At 37.0% G+C, this 12,510-nt stretch overlaps 1 protein-coding gene across 1 annotated transcript; it reads right to left on the bottom strand.

The window, feature by feature from the left end:
* Positions 1–229: 229 nt before the first annotated feature.
* got1 (glutamic-oxaloacetic transaminase 1, soluble) lies at positions 230–10,076 on the bottom strand. Its single transcript, XM_066679828.1, has 9 exons — positions 9,831–10,076; positions 6,712–6,893; positions 5,158–5,281; positions 4,736–4,848; positions 3,375–3,479; positions 3,101–3,251; positions 2,792–2,957; positions 2,220–2,362; positions 230–1,470 (listed from the first exon to the last, which is right to left on the bottom strand). The coding sequence occupies exons 1-9, from the start codon at positions 9,937–9,939 to the stop codon at positions 1,331–1,333; spliced, it is 1,233 nt and encodes a 410-aa protein (XP_066535925.1). The 5' UTR covers positions 9,940–10,076; the 3' UTR covers positions 230–1,330.
* Between the last annotated feature and the right edge of the window lie 2,434 nt (positions 10,077–12,510).

The following is a 12,510-nucleotide window of genomic DNA, read 5'->3' as shown; positions in this document are numbered from 1 at the left end:
GCCAACTCTCATATTCAGCATTAGAGTGAAAAACATGTGGTGATGAATACAATGGGACCCGGAACAGCCACTCGCTTCCAGGTCTCATCCTGTTACCCAAGGACCCACTGACAATTTTACTGTGATAACCTTTGACTGCTAGTTGTTCAGAACACAGAACAAATTCCTGGTATTTCAGCTCCCTGAGCCAAGTTTAAACAAGGACAAAGTCATGAAAAACAGGACGGACCACCATACATTCAATAAGTTCACACTGTTTATTTCATGAGGCTTTGATCAACATCTCTCATCATGTTTTTGTGCGTATATATCTTACATACCGAGAGAATGGTTTACTGGAGGCATTATTTAAGCAACACATGGTCAAAAAGTGAACCGTACTTGTTCCAATGTGTATACAAATTGGCCAGGTTACTGACACTGGAATTGTTCCTAAATGGACATGCACAGCACAGAGAGGTGGACACGAGCAGTAGACACCAAAGACATCCTGAAAACACACTCTTACATAAAGTGCAAAACATTGCCAAGCCCTGAAATTCTGCAACCACAACAAATGTTTCCTCAGACAAAGGTGAAAATGGAAAAAGCTTAGAAGATACAGATCCAAAATATGGTAAGGATGTGGTGGTATGCTATTCATGACCTGATGAGTGATTATAGGCCACATGGGTTAAACTTAGAATGATTATAAGGGGCAACATGATTGGGGGTCTAAAGCTATTCATCTTTAACGTTATCAGCTAGAGTCTAGACACCACATTAAAACGTTTCTTATGAATGGTTATTTATGTGTCAATTCCTTCATTCAGTAAATACATTTCATTTATTTTTTCCAAATAAAAATATGCAAGTTCTCAATAAAATACAGATGCCCTTTAGGCAACATTCAAAAATCAATAACCACTTAGTTTAGTTAAGCTTCATTTAATATAAGGGCTTTGTACACATTATGCCCCTCTGGTTAAAAGTCACCTAATCAGTCAAGGCTCGTTATCAGCCCTAAGCTGCTGGCTTTTCTATCTAAATAGACTAAAGAGTGCTTTTTCCACCATAAAACAGAATATTTGGTTTACTACGAAGAAGAAAAACTGAAGTATATGCGTATGCTCTAGTGCAACAAATTGGAGGAAGACCAGACACAATTTCAGTTCATCTTGGAACAACCACTTTACATTTTATACTCATTAAGTTTGCAGTATACATTAGAGACTGAGAAGAAAGTAACAGTATGTGTGTGTGAGAGAATGAGTGGACGTTTCAGGGCCTACACTAGTAATACCCTCTTTAATCACACTCAAATGGGCAAGCAATGAGAGAGACTTGATCATTATTGGACCCTGGTGACTGCTTCATGAATGGACTCAGCAACGTAGTCAATATTCTTGGAAGTCAGACCACACATGTTGATGCGGCCACTGGCCATCAGATAGATGTGCTTCTCCTTCACCATGTACTCCACTTGTTTGGCTGTAGAACACAAAATAAGATGATTGTAAATCACTTTGAAAGTGTTGAAAACCTTAGCAGCAAACTGTTGTATCCGTATTTTACATTTATGGCTTTCAACAGCCACTTTTATTACAATGATTTAAAAGGTTTAAACGTGACCATGATGAAGCAGTGCTAAGAGTCCTGGGAGCGCATTAATGTGTTCATACCTAAAGCTGGGAACAGAATTCTAGCAAACCATGTGCACCCACCATGTCACACCAACAAACTACTATTTGTAAACAGAAGCCATCTGCTTGTATTATTCTTCTACTTAAATGGCTGGCACAGTAAATGCCTCAGTCAAAATTAATTCAATCTATAATAAAATGTAGGTCTAAACATTATAAACTAAACATTTAGTATGAGATACATGAATCAGTATTTCAGGAAAACCTGAAGTGATTAACAACAAATTGTAATAATTTATTTATAAACTTTGTCAGTTGCCTACAAGGAGTTTTAAGAAACCTCGTAACTCAATCCATCATTCCTCGCATGTTTAAAACACTTTTTAGAAGCTTCCTACCAATTATTGTTTAGGGCTAGCATCGTAGCATAATTTTACAACCATGTCCACAACCAAACTGCATTTATTTTATTTTTAAAATACGTCTTCCAAACCACTGAACAGTAGTGTGTATACACACTACTTCTCCGCATATTCCATATAGTAAAGTTTAGCATTTGAGGGCTGCATGGATGTGTACAGTGGTGAGTATACGTACGGTTGAGGCCGGTGAAACTGAACATGCCGATCTGCTCAGTGATGTGCTCCCAGGTGCCTGGAGTCCCCAGAGCCAGAAGCTTAGCCTTCAGCTGAGCTCGCATCTGCAGCACCCTGTCAGCCATCGTCTTAACATTGCCCTTCCTGCACAAAACATCATATATTTTGTAAATTAAATGTATTACATAATTTAACATGCATGCAGATTCAACAAGACCTAATTACACTATGTAAACAGTCATTACATTCTGTATTAAGACCAAAGTAGTCTGTTAACTTCAATAACAAAATGAGCTGAAGTACAGAAACTGACATATACATAGAAATGCACAGATGACTGTAATCATAAAATTAACCTTCAAATCCTAAAGATGACACTTGACTTACAATCGATTGAAATATTACATTCCACACAGCTGTAAAAATGATTTTCCCTCTTACTTTCAAAAAGTATGTACAAGTGGGTACTTTATATGTCACCATCAGTAACTGAATCTTTTTTGAGGTGAAAAGCTAAAAGCAGGCTTGAAAAATAAATTAGTACATAATACGAGAGAGCTTAAGTGAGAGTACCATTCAGCAAAGAGTTCAGGGGTATTAAGCGTGATGGCAACCAGACGAGCTCCCTGAGATGGAGGATTAGACCAGGTGATCCGGACAATCTTCTCCATCTGAGAGAGAACACGCTTCAGGTTGTCCTCATCTTTAGAAACAACTGTCAAGTTTCCAACTCTCTCATCTGTGGAATAATTTCAGCATTGGTACCGTACTTTAAAAATGAATAAATAAATATAATACACACGCAGTCATGAATTCATCCAAGGGTGTAATTTACTGAAATACGTTGTCTGTAATTGTCACTGTGATTGCGTGATTACTTACTGTACAAGCCAAAGTTCTTTGAGAAAGACTGAGCACAGAATATTTCAAAACCCTGAGATACAAAGTAACGAACTGCCCAGGCATCCTTGTCTAAATTCCCGGAGGCAAACCCTTGATATGCTGAGTCAAAGAAAGCAAAGAGGCTCCTCCTCTGTAAAGTGTGAAAAGGTATAGAGCATGTTAAATTTTCTGCATTTTTGCCATTGATTAATCATTGCATGGCTAACTTCAGACAACGTTCTAAACATGAATAAGATCAGGTTAACAAACTTACCTTCATGACGTCAGCAATTTGCTTCCACTCCTCCTGACTGGGATCTGTGCCAGTGGGGTTATGTGCACAGGCGTGCAACACAAAGATAGAGTGCTCGGGTGCACTCTGAAAGACAAACATTTTCAACAGATCAACTCTCTAATGGCTTTGTTCTGAGTGTAATTTACATGCTGATATAAAACTCAAATGAAATAAATCAAAATAACTGTCATGCATTTTAAGTTTAAGTTTAATTTTAGAGCAATCTGTAATAATGACACCAAGAGTTTAAATTAGGAATTATAATAAAACTCTAAAACAGTTGAGAGAAGTCTGCCTCCTCCACAGACACGAAGCTCGACCAGGTGCCAGTCTGAGGAAAACTTTCACGAACAAGCAAGGGATGAGTTTAAGAAATTTGCAGTGTAATAGCTAAAAGGAATATTCGATAAATCAAAAATTTTTAAGCAGAAAGGTGTTTATAATTTCAGTTCCTTGATTCCATTTGACAATTTTCATAGTCAAGAATTTAATTCCACCTTTGTGGAAGTCTACATTGTTACTAAAAATTAAACGTCTAACTACTAGTGAAAATGCTTATATTTGCAGTGCATTACCGAGCTTGAATTCACCGTTCTACCTTAAATAAATGAATATTCAATTTTTCAAAATATTTGTGAGTTTCAATCACAAATTGTACTTCTTAATTTGATTAAAGCATACACACACACATACACACAGATGTATATTAATCTGCCTCAATTTCTATAAAACAAACTTTGTTATTTAAACCCTTCAATCATGTTGTTATACACCTTCTTCGAATAAAACACAAAATCACACCTTTCAATCGTCACTACACCTCACTTTCTTTTTAGAAAACACACAACCTATGGCATTTTTTTTTCCTTTTAATCTATACATAGGTGTCTGTACTTCTATATTTTTTTCAGAAATGACTTGCTGTTACCTGTTAGGTAGAAAATTAACCAAATCTGGATCTGTTTTGTAATGTTGCTCCTTCTAAGCTGCTTCCACCTTTCAAAAACATGGCCAACATTTTCTCTTGAATTACACTCTTGCTGGTCTTTTATTTTTAGAAGGGCACCAAGGTTTGTGGGTCCGATAATATTAAACATTATTATTTACTTGGTCATTTCATGGCTGCAAGATACTATGTATGTGGACTAATGTGATTGGACAGAGGGCGGGACTCAATCTGAGATTCCATAATACACTGCTTCTGCACTGCTCTCAGGGATGCCACTGCTTCAGCTTAGTCTGTTTCCTTAATCTATGACCACACACCCTGGGCATTTTATAACTAAGTAAAGTAAATATATTATAGTGCTCCTTTAAACGTTTCTAAGTGGACAACTCACCTCTAAATCACCTAGGAAACCAGACAGGTCCAGGCCACGCTTCTGTGCATCCCAATATTTGTATGGACGGATGTCCTCAAACCCAGCATTAGCAAAAACTCCATTGTGGTTCTCTAGAGAAACAAACAAGGATGTGAGTATTTAATCAATAAGAGATAAGGCTTTGCTCAGTGAAAGGTTAGGATCATTACCCCAGACTACTACAAAGGACTTTGATTCATAAATACAGCCCAGAAGAAAGCTTATGGGGGTTGTGAGCTATTATGGGGTTGTGAAAAACTGTACTGAACTATGCTCCTGCGGGGCATGAACCGTTACAAAATCTACACATTTATCTTTACTTTAAGATTAGAGAGGTACATATTAATTAACAGTTCAGAGTGCAGATTTGTCATGCCGCTAAGATCTAGCTCAGCACTTACCCCACGTAGGTGAAGAGACATAAACTGGTGTTTTTGTGTTGTTGAGCCCATTGTACCATCTACAAAGAAACTCCGCCCCAATCTTCAGTGCACCAGTTCCTCCTAGACACTGCACAGCTCCTACCTAAGAGTACACACAACCTTAGCAAAAGTGTGTGCAGCAGACACTGCTGTCGTACAATTAATTCAATTTAACTGTGAACTGAATACACAAATGTCAGTTTAATTAATTAAGTTTAACACAGACAATGCACAGTTGCCTGTCTTTTTTATATCACAAAGACAAAAAGGAGAGTTTTGTGAAGTTATAATAATGATAAACATCCATGGCCACACATAAAAAAAGAGGAATAAAATTTAAAAGCATCATCAAACTTAAATAAATGTCATCTGCACTGCTTCACTACTTGGTCCATTCATTCTTGACAGAGTTCAGTGCAATATTAAATGACCTGCTTCCCCACAATAATGTTAGGTTGCTCAGCAAAGGCAGGGCACTAGAATGTTTCTGGACGAGCTTCAAACACTATATTGCCAAAAGTATTCACTCGTCTATCCGAATAATTTAATTCATGTGTTCTAATAACATCCATGGCCATAGGTTTAAAAAAACCCAAGCACCTAAGCATGCTTCTAAAAACATTTGTGAATGAATGGGTCACTCTCATGAGCTCACTGAATTCCAGCGCATTATTACCGTGATAGGATTCCACCTGTGCAACAAGTCTAGTCATGAAATTTCCTTGTTACTAAATATTCCACAGTCAACTGTCAGTAATATTACAACAAAGTGGAGGCGATTGGGAACGACAACAACTCAGCCATGAAGTGGTAGGCCACGTAAAATGACAGTATGGTGTCAATTTCATGTGGTCTTCAAATTAGCTCAAGATCAGTGTGTAGAGAGCTTCATGGAATGAGATTCTCTCCCTCAACAGGTGGCCATTCACATATTTATATGGTTTGATTTAACATAGACCTCTGAAGCAGCATAATTAATTATGAACAGTGTGAAGATTCATCCCTCTGTAGGGCTCCATCTGGACATTTCACTTTTTGTTCCCAAGGTTGACGACTGGGTAAAAGAAACATGTAATTTCTCCCACTAAATTGCAGTGTTTTGTACATCACTCCAGATTTTCTGCTCATTGGTCTCATTTTGCTGTTTGTAGGATACATGTGATTTGTGTTGCTCTGCTGCTCTTTTGTCATCCATAAACATTCAGTCCAGTGGAAATTTGGCAAATGGGCCCATAAGGTGTGAGAGTAACCCTGCTCTCTATAGTTTTTAAAAGAAAGGCAAAGGGTTAGGGTTAGACCCACATTTGGTGTCCTAAAGAATCTTTAAATGTAACAGTTTCAAAGTAAAATATTTTGTAAATTATGAAATAAATGCTTTATATAATTGAAAGATTCATCCTCTGCTCTACATGAATAACCTATGCATGCAAAAAGACTTCAGCCCAAATGAAACATCAGACACAATGATTTATAACATACTGTGGAACTGCTCTAATGTGCATTTGATAATAATCTGAAGTAAAAGTGGTGTACCCTCTTCTCCAGGATGGCAGGGCTGTCCTCCCCTAGAGCGATTTTAGAAGCACTGGAGCGAAACTCTGGCAGGCCCAGGATGGGTAGATACTCATGGTTTAGACTGTTATCCTCAGCAATCATCTTCTCCACTTTCCTCACCACAGGGAGCACCCATGGCTGACACTCATCTGTTCTGTAAGCTATGAATAAAAACAAGTGAACATGCATTATATTAATACTAATAATAATAAAATCTAAAAATCAGAGTTCAAATTGCTCAGACTGAACTACCTTACTTTGAGCAGCTTGGACTTATCTCTGCCCTCATACCTTTTCTTTTTAGCCACCATTTGCACTTTCCCAGTGATACTCCAATGGGTAAAACAGCTGATGGTTTTGTCAAACAGCATATATTATGCAAGTTCTTTGAATAATTTAAGTGGAGCTGCTTTAAATACTGACACCACAAATAAAAAGTGAGACTAATTTACATCTGAATAATGTGTGATAAAGGGATTTATAAATGCAGGCACATTACACCACTCTGCTATTCATTACATGCTACTCTGCTATAGTCAACATGACATTGTCACATGTAACTTGCATGTTACATTAGGTCAAAAGCATCTTTAGTCCTGTAAAATGGGATTTAGTAGATTACACTATATAGAATGCTGAAAACGGGTTTTTGTATTGAATTTGTTAGTATTTTTTATATTGAATTACTGTTTTTCTGTGTGTTCTAACTTGCCAAAATGTAGGAAATACCAGGTATAACAGTCCTTTCATATCACCAACACCTAATCAAAAATATTTTAAATTACATTTTTTCCCCCAGTAACTGTGGAAGACATGTTGCTGTAGTTGTTTTATTCGAGACAGTAAACCTATTAAACTGAAGAAATAAGGTATAACAGATCTGCACAGAGCACATAAACAGATGTCAAAAACTAATTATAAAATGTAGCTGCATAAATGGTCTATCATTTATAGAGTTTATTTTAAAACTATAACTATCAATTACAAATCCCATTTTAGTTCTATGTAACGTCACATTAAACCCACACAATCTCTATTTTGAGAGAACAAATGTGTTGGTCGTGATGAAAATATTTGGCCAGTGATATTAAGCCTTGTAAAGAGGGAGAGGGGAGCTAAAACACCTGAGACAAGCATGATTACAGGGACAGTGTACAAGGGAATTTAATACCTGCTTCATTCCCTCAGCACTTTTCACCACAGGACATGGTTTTTAAAAGATATATTGCATAAGAGCACTATTCACCCCATTCCCTTCCATTTTATTTGACCATAAGCATCCTATTCATTATTTGTTAAGCTGTCTCATGTAAAAGCCATGGCACAGCAGGGGAAACCAAACAGATGACACAGCACTGTTATTTAGCAGCACTGTCTGGATGGTATTCATCGGTCATGTCTAGCTAGCATTTTAGAAGAATATGAACATTCAAACCACAATGAAGTTTAAAATTCTAAACTTAAATTTTAGACCTAAAACTCTAAACATATCAGTCTTAACTGAGCCAGCTATCAATCTATTTGTCTCCTCTGGGTCCCATTACCACATCAAGGACAAAGTATTGCAGTATAACCCCACCTACAATCTCTAATGAGCGCCAGGATTTCTAGCACAAAACATGCCACAAGCCCAGGAATAATCATTCAAATATTCTAACTTGCTTCTCTAATTCGAATGCTTTGGATCAGAATTTCACATCACTAGTAGACTTTGAAAAACAATAAACAAACTAGAAAATCACTGATTTGGAAAGCATAATGTCCAATATTTCTCATGTACTGTTGCTCACGCCAATGCTCTATAAACTGATACAGTTTAATTACTACAACAAATCTAACATCTATTTTCAAATGTTGAACACCTCTGGTATAATACATATGCAATCAAATATCAGTGTGAAATATCAATCAATCTAAATACTGATTCAATTTTTATCGTATTCTAAATGATCCTTTTTTTGCTGAAACTCAGATAACAACAAGCACCCTTAAATCACCATAGGAAAAAATACCATCTGTCTGTAACACTGCAGTATGACGTGGACTAATACTAAACAATCTACTAAAGTTGTCCAGGATTTAGTAATTAACAGCAACTCATGTCATGTCCTTGTACCAAACAGTTTTCAAAGATGTGTAATTATTAAAGAGATAATTCATTATCTGCAAATGCTCTTGTCTGATCAACATTTATAAAGCATTTATAACAGCTGGAAAGAGCTGGTATTTTCTCTCCTAAAATAGCCTAATTAGAACTAAGATGTGTTTGAAATCTTTATTTTAGGATATGTTTGGAAACAAGAGTGTCCAAGAATCAAAAGCAGAATTTCTCAGTCACATATCCTTAACCAAAAAGAAGTCCAATAAGAAAAGAGCAGAGAGACAGTCCTCTTGTATAATTCTCAATGTTGTGCTTATCTGGCCAACTGAGAAATTTTGCTTTGTGGTTTACACTCACTCTCACTTTCAGTGGACTATAAGGAAATGTTTTTATGCGTGTAGTGTAGCTTAGCTGTATGAGCAGCTGCCTTCATTCAAATGTCACACTAGGCCAGTGGAGTCATTCCACACGGGTCGGAAAGAGCATTAGTGCGTTCTGCCCCTGACCTTTCAGCACAAACCCAGTCACCACTTGAGAGGGTAGAAAGAGCACACAGGAATGAGGTAGGGCAGCAGATAAAGTAACTTAAATATCGTATGGATTCGTAGGAGTATTAAAGACAGTTCTGTGCTTAATGTGTCTGGTAACAGCCCAAAACTAACAACACAAATCATGTCTGTAGACAGTTACCTAAAGCAAAACCTCTTCATTTAAATAGTCTGTGGCCATGATAAGGAATACTCAACCAACTGAAAATACTTAAGAGCTTTAAAACAGTAAAATACAATTCAACTTATCCCAAAACACCATCTCGAGAGGCTGAGGGTGGCTATTTTAAGCTATCCATCCTATGTTTCCGTTCCACCTTAAATGCTATAACATAAACAAGAGCCAGAATTAGCCTGCTGCACTGTTTAAGGTGGAATGCTAAATTCAGATTAGAAGCCAAGTTCAGCATAACGAGACAGGCACTGGCAGGGCTCACTGAACATCTCACCTCCTACTCCGAGGTTCACCTTGTTGGGGCTTGGGTCTTCGCGGAAATCCGCAGTCAGTTTGAACACGGCCACGGGAGCGGCCAGCGGGACGTCGCTGAATAATGACATGCTCGTGAAGTAACGGGTTCCGGGATTACAAAGAGCGGAGTCGGAGAAAAGACACTGGTCCGTGGAGATGAACAGAGGGGGAATTTCACCTTCAAACCGGACCCAGCAATGGAGGACAGGCGGGACTACATCCAACCAATGAGAGTAGAGATGTGGGAGCTGACCCCAGAAACCACCAATCACTGATCACACAGAGGAAGGTCGAGGAGGAAAACACGTAGACAACAGAATAACACAACGCCTCGACCAATCAGAGTCCAGACTGAGTGATTGGCACACACCTTCACTAATGATTTATAGTAGGGAGGCGGGGCTAAACTTGAGCAATAGGAAACAGCAGAGCTGCACACGCCCTCTTACATTTGAGCTCCGGCCAGTTACTGTGTGATGTAATCTTATCTCGTTTAAACCTGTTGAACTCTTTCCCTGTTTTATTCCAGACTAATAATATTCAGACTAATGATATCAGGGATATCAGAGTTATCACACGGACTGTGGACTAAAAGATAATTTTTAGTTTATATTCCTTTTCGTGTTGTTTACATCAACACGAATCAGTTGCCTCACGTCATGTATAACCACTAGGCCAGTGACCAAAATGGGCCAATAAGAACAGCCTGGTCCTTAAAGAACCCAGCTGTGCCTTTACTGAAAGCCATTGATCAACAATACACAATATGTACCGATATTTCGTGGGAAGGTTTCCCACGAAACCTGTGTGATGTATTCCCTGTGTGATCGGTCCCAAAGAGCTGAGAATTCCTGCATTTAAGCTTGGTTATAAATATATAGTTTCAAAACAAAACGCCAGTTTCAGAAGTGCCTCTTTTTTCTTTCTTTTTTTTTTTTTTTTTTGTTTGTTGTTTGTTTTGTTTTCCAAGGTTGTGTCCTAACTTTGGGTTATAAGCATTTTGTTGTTAGATTTAGCCTGTCACTAGTAGTTCTGTACTGTACTACTGCACTGTAGGTTTCACTCGTTATGAAAGCTTTTACCACAAGATGGCTGTACAGAGCTGCCGCTCTAGCCTCCAGGTTGAGGGACTTTTGTCCTTGTAAACAGTAGAAACGTTCATTTTCTGCCTGTATCACATTTAGCAGATGGAAAACCCCCTAAAGACTTGATTTTTTAAATGTAGATCTTCATGTGAAACCGTAATTTAGATTTTAACCCAGGGTCCTATTGTTTTTAAACCTTGTGTCAAACGTTAGTACTTTTTGTAGTCACACTGTATCTCGGAGGAGGGATGATTTTTAGCCGTTTAACCGCCTGAGTACAACTACAAACCAGAACTATAACATTCAGGGTCACACGTTTTCGGGGGGGGGAGAAAAAGAAGATTTACAATAAGAAATGATCACTAAAGGTGGGTATTAACAGTTTTACACGTACATGTACTTAAATAAAACATGAAAATTTACTTTAAGTATATTCAAATTATCACTTCCACCTTTAATTCGACATAAGCATAAAGGTAAAAGAAATCTAAACAAGAGCTGTTTTTTACTTTGTTAAAATTCTTGCATATACTAAAACCTTTCTTGTGTTTTAATTTTATCAATTTTACTGCCATATTTAGCATATTATTGTAGACTAAATTAATCAAAAAAAGAAAGATCACAACCTAAAAAACCTGCTGATAGGCGCTGGATGTGCTTCTATGTTACTGAGTTTTTGAGTTCATACTTTCATAATGTCAAGTTGATTTTCCTCTTCTACTTTTATGACAGAATGTGTTCTACCCAAATAACAATAACATTACTGGAGTATAAAGGCCAGTCACAAATATGAGCAAAATTGTTTACAAATATTCCCTCTCAAATCTCGTTGTGTTAATGTGTTAATGAATTTTCCTTCTGTAAATTGTATGCAAATGTTTTGATATTCTTGGTCAGATTAATTTTTTATTTATGAATATTTTGTAAATTTTCAAAGTAAAGAAAATAATACATTGTCTACATAGAATAATTTTGTATATTAATAGGTTATGTTTAACAAATAAGAATGGTAAAATATGATTTGCTGTAAGTTTTAGTTTGTTTCGCAGCATGTAAAGCAAATCTAATTTTTGCACAGTTTATGTTCATGAATGTGTTCATGACCAGTTGTGTTCTTCACGTTAATAGGTGAAAGTCCATTTCATACACAAGGACCTATTCTATGACACATTTTGAATGAGTGAAGAGTTTTTAATTCATATCTTTAGAATTTACATTATTACTTACAGTGTAAACCAGTAAGTTGTGCTCCATTCGAGAGAAACCAACACCGTGACATTAGTTCACATTGGTTATAAAAAGAAAGACATCCAAAGCATTTAATACCTCTAAAAACTATTTCAGAGTAGCTACAAATATGTTTCCCAATGCTTGCCACTGTTTTACTACAGTTTTGACATAAGGTGCTGTCCTAAACCTTATAAGGTTTAAAAGACATCCAAAACATTTTTTTTTTCAAGATTGACCACATTTATCATTACCAGTTTACAGTATATAACAGAGTACATGTGTATATTGACTGGTTGTTAACAGAGTGAATAAGCTATCACAAACATTCAGTATCAGTACGTTTCC

This window comes from Hoplias malabaricus, chromosome 8 (assembly GCF_029633855.1).
Source record: "Hoplias malabaricus isolate fHopMal1 chromosome 8, fHopMal1.hap1, whole genome shotgun sequence".
Taxonomy (NCBI): domain Eukaryota; kingdom Metazoa; phylum Chordata; class Actinopteri; order Characiformes; family Erythrinidae; genus Hoplias; species Hoplias malabaricus.
This window is presented reverse-complemented; position numbering and strand designations above follow the sequence as displayed.